The following is a 17,789-nucleotide window of genomic DNA, read 5'->3' as shown; positions in this document are numbered from 1 at the left end:
AGTGACCGTCCTTTCCTGACGTGACCTGTTTTGTCACTAAGGCTGGTCACCGAACCCAGTAGGACAGGCAGTAAGTTGCATGATACACTTCGTACTGGGAACCGTCTGTGTGTGTGACCCCCCACACTGGGCATCAGAAGAAGAGAAAAAAAAGAAGGAAGGAGGGGGGGTTATGTGACACTGGTGTCAGCAGTGGGATCTATAGGTCGATAGTGAGAACAATGAGTGAGACCGTTGCACCGGTGGAATGTGATGGCTGACGATATGGTAGATGACAGGGCAGAAGGCATGCAGGAAATGGCGGGAGAGCAGGTAGTGTCCACGGGCGGGGCATCAGGCACACTACCGCCACCATCCCCTGGCACAGGAGGAGTTGATTTGGATGCGTTGGTAGAATGCAACATTGCACCACAGGTACAAAACCCGCCAGAAGTGGTGTCACCTTCTTAGTCTCAACAGCACATTGTTGAAGGATGAGGCTTCCCCTCCTCTCTCCCCTTCACCCTCACCAAAGGACCAGCTTGGAATAGCAGGTGTGGCACGGGCGGCCACAATCGACAAGAGACTAGCTGAGTATGATGGTAAGATTTCATGGAATGCATTTCAAGCCCAGTTTGAGGCTGCAGCTAGGAGGCAAGGCTGGGATGATGAAGAAAAGGCATACCAGCTTGTTATTAGTCTAAAGGGTGCGGCTGTGGAGGTACTGGAACACTTGACTACTGCCCAAATGCGATCTTATGCTTGCTTTGTGAGGGCCTTGCAACGCCGCTTTGGCCATCGCCAGCAACCAGAGGTGTACTGGGCTCAGCTCAAGACACGGACAAGGAAGCGAGACGAGCCGCTTCCGAAGCTGGCCCAGGATATTGAGGTGTTGGTGCAGGGGGCATATCCAATGGCCACGGAAGAGACCATTGATATGCTGGCAAAGGACAGCTTTGTGGACGCACTGTATAACAAACAGCTTCAGGTCCATGTGAAGCAAGCAGGGCCGCACAATGCAGGAAGCATTGGCATGAGGAGAACCCAGGCTGAGAGATCCCCCCTCCAGGAGAAGAGCAAGCCCCGATGGTTTTCGAGGCAATTGCTGGAGGTTTGGGCAGAAGGGACACTGGAGAAACCAGTGTAACAGGCCAGCAGGTCTAGCTTGATGGAGGATTACCGCTGCCCATTCTTACAATCTTGTTGCTGGGCATGCGGGGATGAGGGTCACTCATCTAAGGAGTGCCAACGACCGAAACAGAGTGTGACGGGAAACATGGTCCAGCTGGAAGTAGGGGCAGCTGCCCAGCAAGACACCATATCGCCCCAGCAAGTATAAGATGTCAGCAGGAAGCAGCACCCTCAACCATGAGAGTGGCTGGCCGGATCAATGGGCGTCCTGTGGAGATGGTGGTAGACACTGGATCAGATATGACATTTGTCAGGGAAGATTTGGTTGCATCCCATGTTGTTCCTGAGGCCGACCAAAAATTATGTGGTGTTACTGGTGACTATGCCAATGAGAGGCCCAATGTGGGTGAGCCTTAGTGTGGGCAAAGTGACAGAATGCCTGCCAGTATTTGTAGCTTAAATGGAGGATCCCTGCTAGCTTGGGCTGGACTACCATGTGTAGAAGCATGTGTGGATGACAGCCAAAGCATGACAGCCAAAGGCCATAAGGTACCTCTGATCCTGGGAGAACATGTCCCAGTGGTGCAGGTAGAGCAGAAACAAGGAAGGAAATGAAAGAATGTAAGCAAGCAACTCCCTAGGGATAAGGCCACGTGGACAGTCACCAGACTCACATATCCCATTTCCACCACCAATACCACTTCTCCTGTGACAACCACTACTACCACTTCCGTTTTAACACAGTACACCCCGAGGTCACGACAAGGAGAAGAGGCCAAGCTAGTAGTGCAACAAGAAGCAGTACCCAGCCTAATGCAGCGGAGCATCAAGCATCGTACTATTGAGCAGGCAAGAAGAGTGCAGAGGATGCTTATTGAGTATGCAGACATGTTCAGCCAAGGGGATATGGACTTGGGACACACCTTGATGGTGAAACATCGCATTTACACCCGTGAAAGTCCTCCCATCAAGCAACCACACCATAGAGTACCACCAGCAAAGAGAGAGGAGATGCAGCGTGCAGTGCAGATGGCGGCGGCTGGCACTATAGACCATAACAAACAGTCCATGGTGCTCCCCAGTGATGCTAGTGACCAAGAAGGACGGCAGCAAGCGCTTTTGTGTGGATTACCAAGCTCTGAATGCCGTCACTGTCACCGATGCCTACCCCTTGCCTTGAATTGATGACACTCTGGATGCCCTCACTGGGGTTCAGTGGTTTTCCACATTGGATCTCAAGTCTGGATACCATCAAATGGAAGTGGCAGAGGAAGATAAAAAGAAGACTGCTTTCTCTTTGGTCAGGGGCTGTGGCATTTTAATGTCATCCCCTTCGGTCTTTGTAATGCCCCTGGATGTTTTGAATGCCTAATGGAACAAGTACTGGAGGGATTGCAGTGGAAGGTGGCCTTGGTATATTTGGATGACATGTTGGTTTTTGGGAACACCTTTGAGGAGGAAATGGAGCGCCTGACAGAGGTGCTATGTCGTCTCAGCCCCAAGAAATGCACCCTTTTCCATACAGAAGTACCATTTCTGGTACATTTGGTGGGCAGACAAGGAGTGCGGACAGACCCACTGAAAGTGTCGGCAGTGGAAGGCTGGCCAGTGCCAAGGAATGTAACAGAGCTGAGAAGTTTCCTGGGGCTGTGCACATACTTCAGGAGATTTGTGCAAGGTTTTGCCACCATAGCCACACTACTGCATCAGCTAACTAGGGAGAGAGCTAGCTTTGTGTGGGACGAGACATGCCAGCAAGCCTTTGCAGTCTTGAAGCGAGCTTTGGCAGAGGCACCAGTATTACCATATCCAGACCCCAGCCTCTCCTACATCCTGGACATAGACGCCAGCCAGGAAGGTGTCGGCGCTGTATTATCACAGCTCAAAGACAGCCAGGAGTACGTGGTAGCCTACTACAGCTCCAAATTTTCCAAGCCAGAGAAAAATTATTTTGTCACTCACAAGGAGCTGGCAGCCATGATGAAAGGACTCGCCCACTTCCACCACTACCTGTATGGGGAGCAGTTTACCATCCGTACAGACCATGCTGCCCTGAGATGGTTAAAGACCTAGAAAGAACAAGAAGGCCAGTTAGCAAGATGGCTTGGGAAGTTGAAACAATACAACTACCAGGTCGTGCATCGGGCTGGACGTGCTCACAGTAATACTGACAGTCTCTGCCGCCAACCTCGCGAACCTGACTGTGTTCACTGTTCTTGTCGTGATTTCTGTTGGCAGTTGTTGGTTAGTGAGAGTGTAACTGACCCTGACAAGAGGTGGAGGGAAGACCAGCGGAAGGACCAGGAACTGGCACCAATTATTCAGTGGCCTGAAGAGGTCAAGGAATGGGCACAGTGGGATGCCATATCCTCAGAAAGCTCAGTCACCAAGTGCCTTGTAGATCAGTGGGAGGCATTGCGCCTGCAGGATGGCATATTACAGCTGTTACATGTGTTTCTATTTCTCTTCAGACTCTAGTGAAAACTTTTGACTGATTGCAGTTACATGGCATTCAATCAGTGATCTTTGGTCAAAGACACTGTTAATCTTGAGCAGACATTATTTTGCATGTACAATGAAGCGCAGTGTTCAGTATATAATGCAGTGCAGTGTGTTCAGTGTAAGGGGCAGTTCATTGTCATAAAGTGTTACTGACAGTTTCTGAGAGAGCTCAATTTCTTGCCGCTATTCCGGCGCCAGCTCATGTACACACGCATTTGCACTGCTGCCCTGACTTCGGTGACTCAGACATGACATTCTATTTTTAATATAGTGTTATAAACACATAATGATGTCTACCAAGCACAAGAAGAAGCACAATATCAAGGCTAAAGAGGAGGCGAAAACAGACGAGGCGGCCATGATCGTCGTCCCAAACGATACCCAGGCAGGGTTGCCACCGCCACCCGCCTTGATGGACATCACAGCACTGGATGGAGAAATGACACGCAGAGGACGAAGAACGCAGACGTCGGGACGTGGAACATCGTTGTCAGAAAAACAAGGAGCGTCGTCTTTAGGAAGACGAGGTACGTCGTCGTGTCGAAGAGGAGCTTCGTCTTCAAGATAAAGAGCGTCGCCGCCTCGAAGACGAGCGACGAATACAGAGAGAGGAGTCAGCGTGATTTCATACCAATATATTACAGCTCAGTTTCCCGCGCCCATCTGCCACTGAGCAAACTGCTCAATCGCCACCATTCCATACCTCACCTTCTACTCCTCTCGCCCCACTTCATCAACCATCTAAACCCAAGGCGATTGTCCGACCCTCCTTCCAGATGCATCCTTTCAAACTTGGAGATGCAAGTGGGAAGATTATTCTACAATGGTCGTCGTCCCCGCCTTACCACTCAACAAACAGATGATCCAGTTACGCATGTGTCTCTCCCTCGAGATCCAACATGTGTTACTGCAGAAATTTCATGTCGGCCCGGATGATACAATTCCTCTCAAGGATGTGCTGGACAGATTGGAGACAAACGCTAGAGCACAAACGAACGAGGCATTACACAGACATGAGCTCAGTTGTAAGCAGATGTCAGGAGAAACATTTAATGACTTTTATGTCAGGATCAAAAATGCAGCTGAGGCAGACGAAATCTGCAAAGAAAACTGCAAGAACTGTGAGGAGACACAACTAAATCAAGTTATGTATGTGACAATGAGCTTGTGCAACATCTCACTACCCTTGCACCCAGCTCATTGGATGAAGTAGTGGAAAAATGCTATGCATATGAAGCTGTCCACATCACTACATCAGTAATCACAGCACCTCACACTGGCATAAGAGCCACGTCCAGGTACAAAAAAGGACAAGACAAATTTCCAAAAGTCTCAAGTCAGGACAAATGATAATACTTCTAATAATTCTGGCTGACAACACAAGAATCATCAGAGCCCAGTGACTGAGGCGGTCTGTAAAGATTGTGAGAAAAAAAAGGGCACTGGTCCAGAACAAAGATGCCTAGCCTTGAGTCTGGCCTGAATGGACATTATGATTAGTGCTGCCCCGCAAAGAAGCCACATCCTCACAAAAAGAAACAAACTCTCCTGGCTAATACAGGGAATATGCGACATGTAAATAATTCCAGCCACAGTCAGCACTCCTACCAAATTAAGAAAGTAGGCTCCTCTTCATGAGCCTCCACAACCTTTCACTGTCACCATTACCCATCATAGGCCTAAATGATCTCTAGTCACCACCAATTGCTTCAGAGCTTCAGTTGATAGCTCTTGGCTCATTCAATGGACAAATCACTTTCAGATCTAAAACTACGACAGCATGGACTGATGTGTATGAAAATGTGCCAACCCCATTGCTGTCTTGTCAAGACTGCAAGAAGCTGGCGATCATTTCTAAAGAATTCCTAAACCAAGGTAACCCACGCAAATGCAGTGAGTGAAATTGGTGATAATATCAGTGCCACAGGTGTGACACACAGCTCAATACATAAACTGACAGATTCTCCAACTCTTAATACGCCGTTTACCTACAACACTAGCCCCTTGTAAGCTAGAGAATACTTCCAAGATGTGTTAGTAACCAAGGAGGATCTCAAGACCAGGCCTCTTCAGAAGATAATTGGACCACCACTTCGGGAGTCGTTAAAAGCTGATTTGGACATGATGGTTGCCCAAGGCATTATCAGTCCTGCAGATGATGATCCATCCCCATGATGCCATCCATTAGTAGCCGTTGCCAAACCAAATCGTGGCGTGAGGATTACTGCAGATGTTTCCAAGCTTAATAGTCAAGTATCAAGGCCTGCTCACCGCTCCACACCCCTTGAATCGTTTCGTAGTGTGGACCTAATGCATGTTGGTGCACCACAGTAGATGCCCTGCGTGGATACTGGCAAATTGAACTTGTAAAAGAAGATCAACCACTAACCACCACACCATATGGACGCTGTCGGTACTGGCGCGGTCCAATGGGATTTGTGGCAACATGAGACACTTTCTGCCGTCGAGGCGAACTGGCACCACAGGGGACGGCCAATTTAGTCAAGGTCGTGGATGATGTCCTTTTATATGATGCAGATTACCTGGCACACCTTCATCACGTCTGCCAATTACCCTAGAGGTGCATAAAACATGGTATAAACCTCAATGCTGAGAAATTCACCCTAGCAGCACCTTCAGTATCCTTTTGTGGATACACACTGTCGGCGGAAGGAACAGCAGCTGATCCTGAGAAGGACAAGTCCATAAGAGACTTTGTAACTCCAGCCAGCTGACAGACTTTAGGTCTTTCATGGGCCTCGTAAACCAGTTGGCAGAATTCCTACCTGAAATTTCCAAGGCAGCTCAACATTTATGCCCCTTAATGAGTCCCAAACGATCATTAGTGTGTACGCCTAATCATGATCAGGCTTTTAAAAGAGTAAAGGAGGCCCTCTCAAGTCCACCTATACTAGCACAATGTGTGTGTGTTCATGTTATATATATATATATATATATATATATATATATATATATATATATAATATATATTATATATACTATTATATAATATATAATATAATATATATATATATATATACATAGTTTTGTATATTTATACCATATATAATAATATATATATATATATATATATATATATATATATAAACTATATATATATATATACATGTGTATATTTATAATATATATATATAAAATATATATATATATATATAAAACATAACACTAACTACACACACACATCACACACACATCATATATATATATATATATATAATATATATATATATATATATATATATATATATATTATATATATATGTATATATATATGATACCACCTTAAATGAATAAATAAACCCACTTACTTGTAGCTAGCCTAACCAATTCCAGTATCAATCTGGGAAATCTTTAAAAAAAAAGAAAGAAATAAGAACCATACATGAATAATGTATATTATAGGGATTATATATAACACACCCTTCTAGTACTAAATTGATCAGGGTGACCTGTAAAAAGATCCGCATTTCTTAGCAGAGTCACAGTAGTTAATGAAAAAATGTGCCCGGACGAATCACTGGCTGTGATTCGCCGTGACTCGCCATGATTTGAATAACTTAGTTCGTTTGGTGTAAACAGTACCATATGATTTAGAGTGGCAATTGAAGACGAGTCATGAATTGGGATGAATCTTTATTAATTCAATCAAATAGTTTGCTTGGTGTAAAAGCACCATAGGATTTAAAGTGGCAATTATAGAAGAGTCATGAATTGGGATGATTCTTCATTAATTCAGTCGAATCAATTCACTTGCAATAAGGCCTTAGAGGCTTTATTACAAGGATGCGGTCCATGAGTTTTGAGCTCTGGGCTGAAGCAGCCTGCGATATTAGACCATCCTAATCCAATTAATTATAGTTGATGATGGAAAGAAAAGTGTCTTCACTGCATAGATAACGCACCTACAACTAGATAAGCAATACTCCCACATGGAGTAATATTAAACAGACAGTGAAATATGATGAGGGAAAGTGCGCAGCATTTTCAAGCGACTCTGAGATGACTGATCTCTTCCTCCTGTTCCTTATCTTTCCTCTTTGTGGTCTTCCAAACCAGGGCCTGATGCTGTCTGAGCTGAAATACCAAATTCCCAAAGCATGGAATTTTCGCTTCTACTTTCTCTTTTCCATCTGGAGGTTAGTTATTGTAATGCGTGCGAGGGGTGAAGGGGGGGGGGGTAGAGAATGACCACATTTGCAGTCTTTTGGGTGGAGTAAGAGGGAAAGTTGCTTAAAAAGAAATAATGAACTGATACACTCTTATAGCAAATGCTTAGATAATGAGTTCTACCAACAAGTAGCATATGATAAGCTGGCAAAATATAAAACAAGATACCATACCGAAGACACCGCCAACATAAAGTATTGCTTTCCTATCACTACAAAGACGAACGCAGCCTCTCACATCTTACACCATAGTGCGTAGAGAGGCGTCGGCGCCGGCTCGGGGGGAACGATGGTGCAGCAGCGGAGGTTCACGTCGCAGCAGGTATAGTCCTCTTTGTGGCCGCAAACCTGGGACTGGCAGATTGTGAGGCCGTCATTGCAGCACGAGTTGCCGTCGAAGGAGGCGCAGGTCCCGCAGTACCACCCGTCCTGTATCATTCCGCAGGGTTCCTGGGGCAAAAAGAACATTCAATATTGTTACACATCTGATAGTACTGTGATGATTTACCGTGTACGTTTCTTTGCTAATATAGGCATTTTTGGACCGTCATTTTTAGGAGAGTTTTATGTAGTTCTTAGTGTTCATCTACTATCCCCTTAAGGCTCTCCTTGACAACCATCTAAACCCAAAGCGAGGCAGTCATTTAACTCTTAGAGCACGTTTTTCATTGTATGTTCTCATTATAGTTTCTAGAATTTCTAATTCATCTTCAGGGCTATTTTATTTGTTCAATAATTCTCAAAGTCCCGTCATTTTTCTTGATAATGACCATCATCCTCTCCTGTAACATAATATTCATCAAGCTCTTAAGGACTTCCATTCTGTTTGGTAGCATGGGTGGCAGCCTTCTGTAATTTCTTTGACTGGGTCTCAGTGTCACCCGCACCCTCTCCTTCCTTGTTTTCTGACTCTGGTTCTTTTTGAACATGAATGTCACATCATTCTCTATTTCCTCCCTCTAGTGAGCGACGTAAATGTATAAGAAATAGACGTTTCGACCTTCCTAACCAGCAAACATTTGTTATGCACAAAACCAATGGTTCAGCTTATATACCGAGTTAGTTTTTATTTTATTATTACACTAATTCTTGACAAATATGATATATGGTTTCAGTTTCAGAACTGAATCACACAAAGCAACTTACCTGGTCGCAATACTGGTTGTTCTTGTTGCAGCAGTTGAATGGGTCGAAGCTGCAGCATTCCATTTCGCTGGAGGATCCGCATAGGCGCCCTCCGCACCATACCTCGTCCCCCGCCTGTAGGAGCAGCGGGTGTCAAATGTAATACAATAAGTCGTTTTTATCAACATCATCATTGGTAGTATGGACATGATTCTCATGACCCGTATAACCATTGCCATTATCACTACTATTGTACTCATTATTATCATTATCATTAATGGATTCATATTATTGTCACTATCCTTATTGTTATCGTCATTAGCATTATCTATTATCATCATCATCATCTTGATAATATTGTCTGTATAACCATTCTAGTATGACATTTTACTTTTAACATTATAAATATGTTTATTAACACTATATTATCTGGTATGCCATCACGACAATTCCATCGTTATTACCGATACCACCATTATTATTACTGACATCATATTGTTATAGCCGTTATAACCGTTATAACCATGGTATTATCATTATTGTCATTATCCCGACGTCTTCATTACCAATTTTCATATCAATCATCATCATTTTTTTTTTCAAGTGCTCTGTCACACAAAGACGGCGATCACGGATTTCCATGATTTTCTTGGCAATTTAGAGCGGTGATTTGCCGTTGCCTTCCGCCCGGTATTTTTATCGAGTCACCATCTCTATTTACCCGGCACTGACCTGGGCTGGCTACCCACCCATCGGCTAGGCAGGCAATCGAGGTGAAGTTCCTTGCCCTCGGGAACAACGCGCCGGCCGGTGACTCGAACCTCTCTAACTCAGATTGCCGTCGTGACAGTCTTGAGTTCAATGCTCCAACCACTCGGCCACCGCGGCCTCATATATATATATATATATATATATATATATATATATATATATATATATATATATTTTTTTTTTTTTTTTTTTTTTTTTTTTTTTTTTTTTTTTTTTCTTTTTTTTTTAATGGCAGGTTCATGTTTGAGCCGCCGTGGTCACAGCATGACACTTAATTGTAGTTTTCATGTTGTGATGCTCTTGGAGTGAGTACGTGGTAGGGTCCCCAGTTCCTTTCCACGGAGAGTGCTGTTTATTCATGTGTTACTTTTAGGTAATCATTCTCTCTATTTATCCAGGCTTGGGACCATCACTGACTTGGGCTGGCTTGCCCACCCAGTGACTAGGTAGGCAATCGAGGTGAAGTTCCTTGCCCTAGGGAATAACGCGCCGGCCGGTGACTCGAATCCTCGAACTCAGATTGCCGTCGTGACAGTCTTCAGTCCGATGCTCCAACCACTCGGCCACCGAGTGCCTTCAAATTGTTGTTTTCACTGAATATTATTACCATATTTCTACACATTCTTGTTCTTTGTTTTGTAACTTTATCAATAGTATTGTCACTATGATAATCATAGTCCTTATCATTAATATCATCATTGATTTCATCATAAACCTTATCATCTTCACGCCACCACTCTTTTTGCTGTACTATGTACCACTATTTTATTATTATAAAAATTGTAATAATTATTACTATTATTAAAATTATTGTTATTACCGTCATCATTATCTTTATTGCAATCATTATTATCGTTAGCATTATTAGTGTTATTATTATCATCATCAACATTATCATCACCATTATCATTATTATTATTTTCATTATTATTATTATAGTAGTTATTATTGATATATTTGCTACTATTATTATCTTTATCCTTATCATTATTATTATCATCATTATCATTTTTATAACTATTATCACTGTATTATTTTTTTCACATCATCATCATCATCATCATCATCATCATCATCATCATCATCATCATCATCATCATCACCACCATCACTATCGCTGTTATTAACATACTCATAATTTAAACCTTCTCTCGACAGTCACCATTCCTACTACAATGCCCTGGCTCTTTATTTCTTTAAAAAATAAGACAAGCATTAAATATTATCCTACAGTAAGCAATTCTCTGGCAGTATATGTTCCTTAGTTCGCTTGAAATTTAGGGAGAGGTATTACGTTGGCGCCTGAATGTTATAGTACAGTGCACAGGCAAGCCTAATTGGTATTTTATTTTACTATGCCATGCACTCTTTAATGTACTCTGGTTCTACTAAGCCAAAAAAATGGAATAATTACAGAAGAGAAATACTGATTTGTCTTTTCTGTACATTTTTCCTTTGCCTATGCTCTCTTTATATATTTCACTGGTTATATATCTATATGACCAGCATTTCACTGATCTTTAACACTAATGAATAAATGATGAAAGAGCACCATGAAATGAATCACCATAATTCATTGTGGCTATGTGTTGCGTAAACATATGTTCCCTTTAGATTGGATCACGCCATTTTTTCCAGTTTCTTATAGGCAGATACACTATCTCTTATTCATGTGTTACTTGTTTTAATTTCTATTTTTTTCTCTCACTTTTACATTACCTTGCTCCTATTTCGACTCGTCTCCCTTCCTGAATCCAACACATTTCCCTAGTCTCTTAATAGCTGAGCGTGTTATATATGAACAGAATATTCATATCTTGTGCTGGAATGTATTCAAAGTTTGCACATTAGAGGAATATGTCTTTCGCGTAAAGAACAATATTTTCATTTTACAGTTCTCGCTCTTTCCCTCTCTCCTCTTTCCCTTCTTGCACAACTGCACTAGTGCAAACAATTTCCTTTGTTCCTCTGGGAGTATTTCAAAAAATCTTAAAATGACCTAAACTTAATATAACAAAAAAGATGCTTAATATATAATTTAACAAACGCACTTGAATCATTTTCATGCTTACAGCAGTGATTCAAGCATTTCATGTTTAAAGAGAATCTTCCCAATAAGTTCATGTATCTGGACACGCACATGCATATTCACACTCAAACAACGCTGAGCAAGCACGCACACATGCACACAGTTGCAAGAATACAAGTGTGTATTTGTATAATATATATATATATATATATATATATATATATATATATATATATATATATATATATATATATATATATATATATATATATCACTGATATAAATATTGAGACCAGCTACGGATATTGTGTTTTTCATAATTTCATCTGGGTTCTGCACTTTATATAAAACGAAAGGAATCATGCCTGTTCATAGTTTTGGATAGATTAGTTTCTGTAGTAGTTAAAATTATACTAAATTAGCTTAAGGGATAACAGGCCAAATTACTGATAGTTTGGAGGTTTTGCTAGCGTTCCCTCTTCCTCACAAGGAAATGTCACAGCTATTTGACCTTTAAGACTGTTCCCGGACTTCTGATATCCGGTTTTATTTCTTATAATACTATTATTACATGATCTGCCACTATTGACTAAACCTGTTTGTCTTTTGTTGTCTGGTGTTTCTCTGCGATACTTGAGGTGAAGAAAACACCGATGAACACTAATGTAGGTTCACTGGAGGTTAGATCTGACAAAAATATATGGGAATTCTTCATGATCCCCTGCCCCACACGCCAGGCTCTGCTAGAGAGAGTATCACTGCCAAACGTGTGACTACAGAGACAAAATTATTGTACTCTACAGATCGTAAAAATAATCTCATTCTTTTACTAGGCAATATGCTACACAGCAATATAAACTAAACATAATAATCAACATTTCACATGGTGTAACATATCACACAAAAGGCAGTGTATATAATAAGATCACATAATTATCAAAATATACGTACGGTAATACTATCATCACAACCGTATGTAATGGCATCACAACATGGCTCATTATCACATTTATCATTATCACAACTCACTTCACTATCACAACCCACCTCAATATCACAACCCATATCTCCCTCCCCCCCCTCTATGTTTACTAGCGGGAGTCTTGAATGGACTTCAATTTGATGCGTTCCGAACGTCGAGGTGCAACAAGTACAGATGGGAAGGAAGGTCCTGGTCATCTGACAGCTCTTCTTCCATCTAAGTTGAGTTTCAAATCATGAGCTTCGTAAGGCGCAAGAAGCATCGATTGCACCACAATATATGGCTACCTGGCAGCCTGATGTGACAATCACAAGATTTACCAACACCCTTGAGTGCCAACCTCATCCCAACACTTGGATATGGGATCCTGGATTCGCACATGTGCCCCAATTTCTAACTTGGAATGTGAGTGGGCACGCTTGTCATAGTGGGTCTTCGTGTCCTTGGCCCGTGCTGTGGCACCAAGGTCGCAGTTTTCAGCTTTGATCTGCCACTTTTTCATGAAGGCACTAGAGCGGGCAGGCACACAGGAGCAATGGGGTATGCTAAACAGAATCTGAGCAGGAGAAAGACCACTGAAGTTTGGGGTGTTATGCAACTCCAGTAAGCCTCTGTCAAACTCCTCACAGTCAATATTCCCATTGGGCACTGTCTTTATGATTAGATACTTAAATTTCTTCACAGCAACCTCTGCACGCCCATTGGACTGTGAGTGATGGGGGCTTGACATCACATGACGCACTCCCCATCGCTGAAGGAAGGCTGCAAATACCAGGCTGGAGAACTGTGGTCTGCTACAGTGTACAGGCGAACTGGCACACCTAGATTACGGAACACGTGCTGAAAGAATCTAGTAATCGTAGCACTTACTTAGTTCCACATGGGATGGCAACTAGCCATCCGGAGAGTCAGTCAACATACGCCAAGAAGTGTCTTCCGGCAACACTGAACAAGTCAGCCGACACAGACATTAGTGGTATTGTGGGTTTGTCTTCTAACATCAATGGCTCCTGTTGCTGACTAAGCTGTAGGTGCTGGCATGGCTCACAGGCAGGAATGATGTTTACAATGTCTGCATTAATTCCTGGCCATATGTCTCCTGTGCTCGATGCTTTGCGACCTCCATGCCACAGTGGCATGAGCTATGATGCTATGATGTAAAGAAATGGGGACTACCACTCTAGGCTCATACAGCACCAAGCACCATTGTTGCACAACTCAATGCGCCTTTTACAGTATGGATGCAGGGCAGTAGGTTGTAGTGGTTTTTGGGGAACCCTGACTTTACCTGGTGAGGCAGCTCCTCCTATGAAGCATTCTTAGATGCAGCTGTATGCAATTCTTCCATAAAGAGATCCTCTTGCTCATCTATGGTTTCTGATACTTTAAAAGACTGAATGGCAGAGCCATAATCTTGACAGAGTGTCCATATCAGCATTAAAGGCACCGTCTTCCACCGTTAGGCGACTCACAGGTGACCAGGAGAGGGCCTCAGGGATGCACACCTGAACTTATCTGAACTTCTCTGCGGTAAAAATGTAGGCCGCAATCTTTTCCTTCATGCACTATTGCGTCCAGTGAATAATGGTTCAAAATGGGGCAATGGATCTGTCATCAAACTGAAGTACTGAAGTTCTTGAAGATAGAACTTGCACTTACTGGATGGTCGCATACTGGGTTTCTGTGTCTGTCAAGAAACGGGATCCACACTGCACCAACTCGATGGTTGCATACTGGGTTTCTGTGTCTGTCAAGAAACGGGATCCGCACTGCACCATCTTGTATCTTCTAGCACTATGGCCCTGCAACAACACATAGCCGAGGTCGGAGTATGGAGGCGTCGGTCTGCAGAATGGTGGGAAGGGCTGGATCATACGTCACAGGAATAAGTGGCCTTGACAAAGCTTGTTTAGTGTCAGTATAAGCTTTGGTGTGGTCTGCTGTCCAAGTAAAAGCTCTCTACAGACTCATCATGAAGTGGGGCTGTGGCGGTCAAAATATTGGGCGTAAACTCCGCCAGTTGATATACCAGGCCCATAAATGAGGGAAAATCTGTCAGGTTTGCTGGGGTAGGAAACTGCGATGGCCCGTACCTTCATTGGGTCTGCTTCAATACCATTTTTTGATATTCTTTACCCACAGAAGCTGGCTTTGGATGCAGTAACTAATGACTCAAGCTCCTTTCTTGTTGAATCCTGAAAAGCCAAAGGAATCATTCTAGGGGTGTGGATCACAAAAGGTGTGGCATTCTCCCGCAGATGAATTCTCATGGGTGGGTCTACCATCATTTTGAGTGGCCCTGACTGTAGGTTGTCCTTCACAAAGACATCTGCATACTGATGCAGGAAGTACTTCCTTGCTTCTTCAGGTGACTTCAACTGGTCCAGGAGGAGAGTTCGACATTGGTGTACTACCCAGCCATTGGACTCGACTGGGCATGTGGACATCTGATATCTGCCTGGGGAAATAGTATGGAAGAATTCCCCAAATTCATGCACTCAGTCTAAGAGAGCAGCGGTGTTGTAAGCGAAGGCAGGACATCAATCCAACATGTAGTCGAACGGTTGCCATAGGTGATGATTCCACAAAAAGATCCAGCGGCTGGTGGCATCTTTGCACATTGTAGTATACTGTATCTGCTGGTGGTGCCAATTCTTCCTTTGAAATGCTGAGACTATACATTGGAGTTCAGTTACCTGTGTCAGTGATGATGGCAAGCCCAATGGCCTTACTTGCTACAAGCAACTGGAAATGCGCACTGCATAAACTTTTGTTTTTATTTTAAATTATATTTAATATATATAAAATTATATAAAAATATAATATTATATTTATATAATATATATCCTATTTAAAATTAAAACAAAATATAATATTATATAAAATATAAAATATATTATAAAATATATATATATATATATATATAATATAATATGTGTTTGTGGGGTGTGGGGTGTGTATTTTATAAAATTTTATAATATATATATATATTTTAATATTATATATATATATATATATATTATATATTATATATAATATATTATAAATACGGAAACACCCCAAAATTATATTTTATATAATATATTAAAATTTTTGGGGTGTGTGGGGTGTGTGTGTTGTGTTTTGGGGGTGTTTATGGTGGGGTTGTGTTGTGTATTTGTGTGTGTGTCCGCGTTGTTTGTATTTGTGGGGTTAAATTTTGGCGTGTGGTGTGTGCGTTTTGCGTGGGCTACAAACACACCCACACACACACACACACCACACACACACACACACCACACACACATATATATATATATATATAAAAATATATTATATAATATATATAATTTTAATATATTATATAATATATCTATATATTATTATTATAAAATATATTTTAAATCCCTTATTATTCAAAATTTTTAAAATATTTTTGCCCATATATATATCCAAAATTTTATAATATATTATATATATTTTAATAAAATATTTTTAAAATATATAATATATTTTCAAATAAAATATATATATATATATATACACATAACACACACACACACACCCCCATATATATATATTTTAATATATATATTTTTTATTAAAATTTTATATATACATTTTATATATATATAATATATATTATATATATATTTTATAATATAATAGGTGTTGTTTGTGTGTGTGTGTGGTTGTGGGGGTGTGTGTGGTGGTGTGTGTGTTTTTTATATTAAAAAATTTATACACACAAACAAACACACACACACACCATGAACACCCCACACACACACAACACACCACACCACACACACACACACCCAACACACACAACACACACCACCACACACACATATAATTAATAAATTTTAATAATATATTATAATAATTAATATTATAAAACATATGCAATTATATTTTAATATTTTTTTTTTTTTCTTTCTTTTTTTTCCTTTTTTCCTTTTTTTTTTTTTTTTTTATCGGTATTTCAGGTTTGGGGCCGCGGGGTCAAAAAGCAGGATACTTATTTTATTTTTCATGTTGTGAGGGCTTTTGGATGAGTACGGGGTTAGGGCCCCCCTTTTCTTTCCAGGGAAATGGCCGGTGTTCCTTTTAGGAAAATATTCTCTCTTTTTTTTCCGGGGCTTGGGACCAGCACTGCCTAGGGCTGGTTTGGGCCCCCCAGTGGTTTGGGTAGGAAAATTCGAGGTAAAGTTCCTTGCCCAAGGGAACAACCCCCGGGTCGTGACCCAAACCCTCAAACCTCGATTCCCGTCGGGACTTTCTTGATCTGTTTCCCCTCCTAACCCCCGGCCCCAGGGCCTTACATGTGTATATTTTATATATAATAATATAATTTTTATATATAATTATATTATTTTATATTATATACCATCCCCTTTCACACCCAAAATTCCACTTTTTAAATGAAATGTATTTTAAAATATTATTTTTTAAAAATTTTGTGTTGGTGTGTTTGGGGTTGTGGGGGGGTGGGGGGGGGGGGGGGGTGGGGGGGGGGGGGTGTGGCGGGAGAGCGGGTATGCCCCCCAACGGGGGGGGGCCATAAAGGCCACACTACCGCCACCATCCCCTGGCACGGGAGGATTGATTTGGTTCTTTTGGTGGGAATGCAACTTTTCCCACGGGAAACCAAAAACCCCGCCAAAATTTGGGTTTTCACCTTCTTAGTCTCAACAGCACTTTTGGGGAAGGATGGGGCCCCACCTTCCCCTCCTCTCTCCCCTTAAACCCTCACCAAAGGACCATTTTTGGAAAGCAGGTTGGGCACGGGCCACAACCCGACAAGAGCTACTATATGAGGGAAAATTTCAGGGTTTGCTTTTCCCAAGCCCAGTTTGGGGCTGCACTAGGGGGCCAAGGCTGTATGATGAAAAAAGGCATACCAGCTTTTTTATTTTCAAAAGGGTGCGGCTGTGGGGGTACTGGAACACTTGACTATTTCCCCCCAAAATGCATTTTAAATCTTGTTTGTGGGGGCCTTGCAACGCCGTTTTTTGGCCATCCCCAGAAACCCAAAGGGTGTTTACTGGGCTCAGCCAGACACGGAAGGAAGCGGACACCCCCTTCCAACGGCCCCCAGGAT

The 17,789-nt window shown here is 42.0% G+C and overlaps 1 protein-coding gene across 1 annotated transcript in view; it reads right to left on the bottom strand.

Moving 5' to 3' along the window:
• Positions 1-9,680, bottom strand: part of LOC119577078 (basic salivary proline-rich protein 2-like) — a 93,539-nt gene extending 83,859 nt beyond the window's left edge. Inside the window, 2 exon segments of the mRNA XM_037924757.1 lie at positions 8,045-8,249; positions 8,946-9,680. Coding sequence (XP_037780685.1) covers positions 8,045-8,249; positions 8,946-9,008 — 268 coding nt within the window. The 5' untranslated portion in view covers positions 9,009-9,680.
• Positions 9,681-17,789: the final 8,109 nt, after the last annotated feature.

This window comes from Penaeus monodon, chromosome 9 (assembly GCF_015228065.2).
Source record: "Penaeus monodon isolate SGIC_2016 chromosome 9, NSTDA_Pmon_1, whole genome shotgun sequence".
Taxonomy (NCBI): domain Eukaryota; kingdom Metazoa; phylum Arthropoda; class Malacostraca; order Decapoda; family Penaeidae; genus Penaeus; species Penaeus monodon.
Note: the sequence above shows the minus strand (reverse complement) of the source record. Positions and strands in the feature narration are given on the sequence as shown.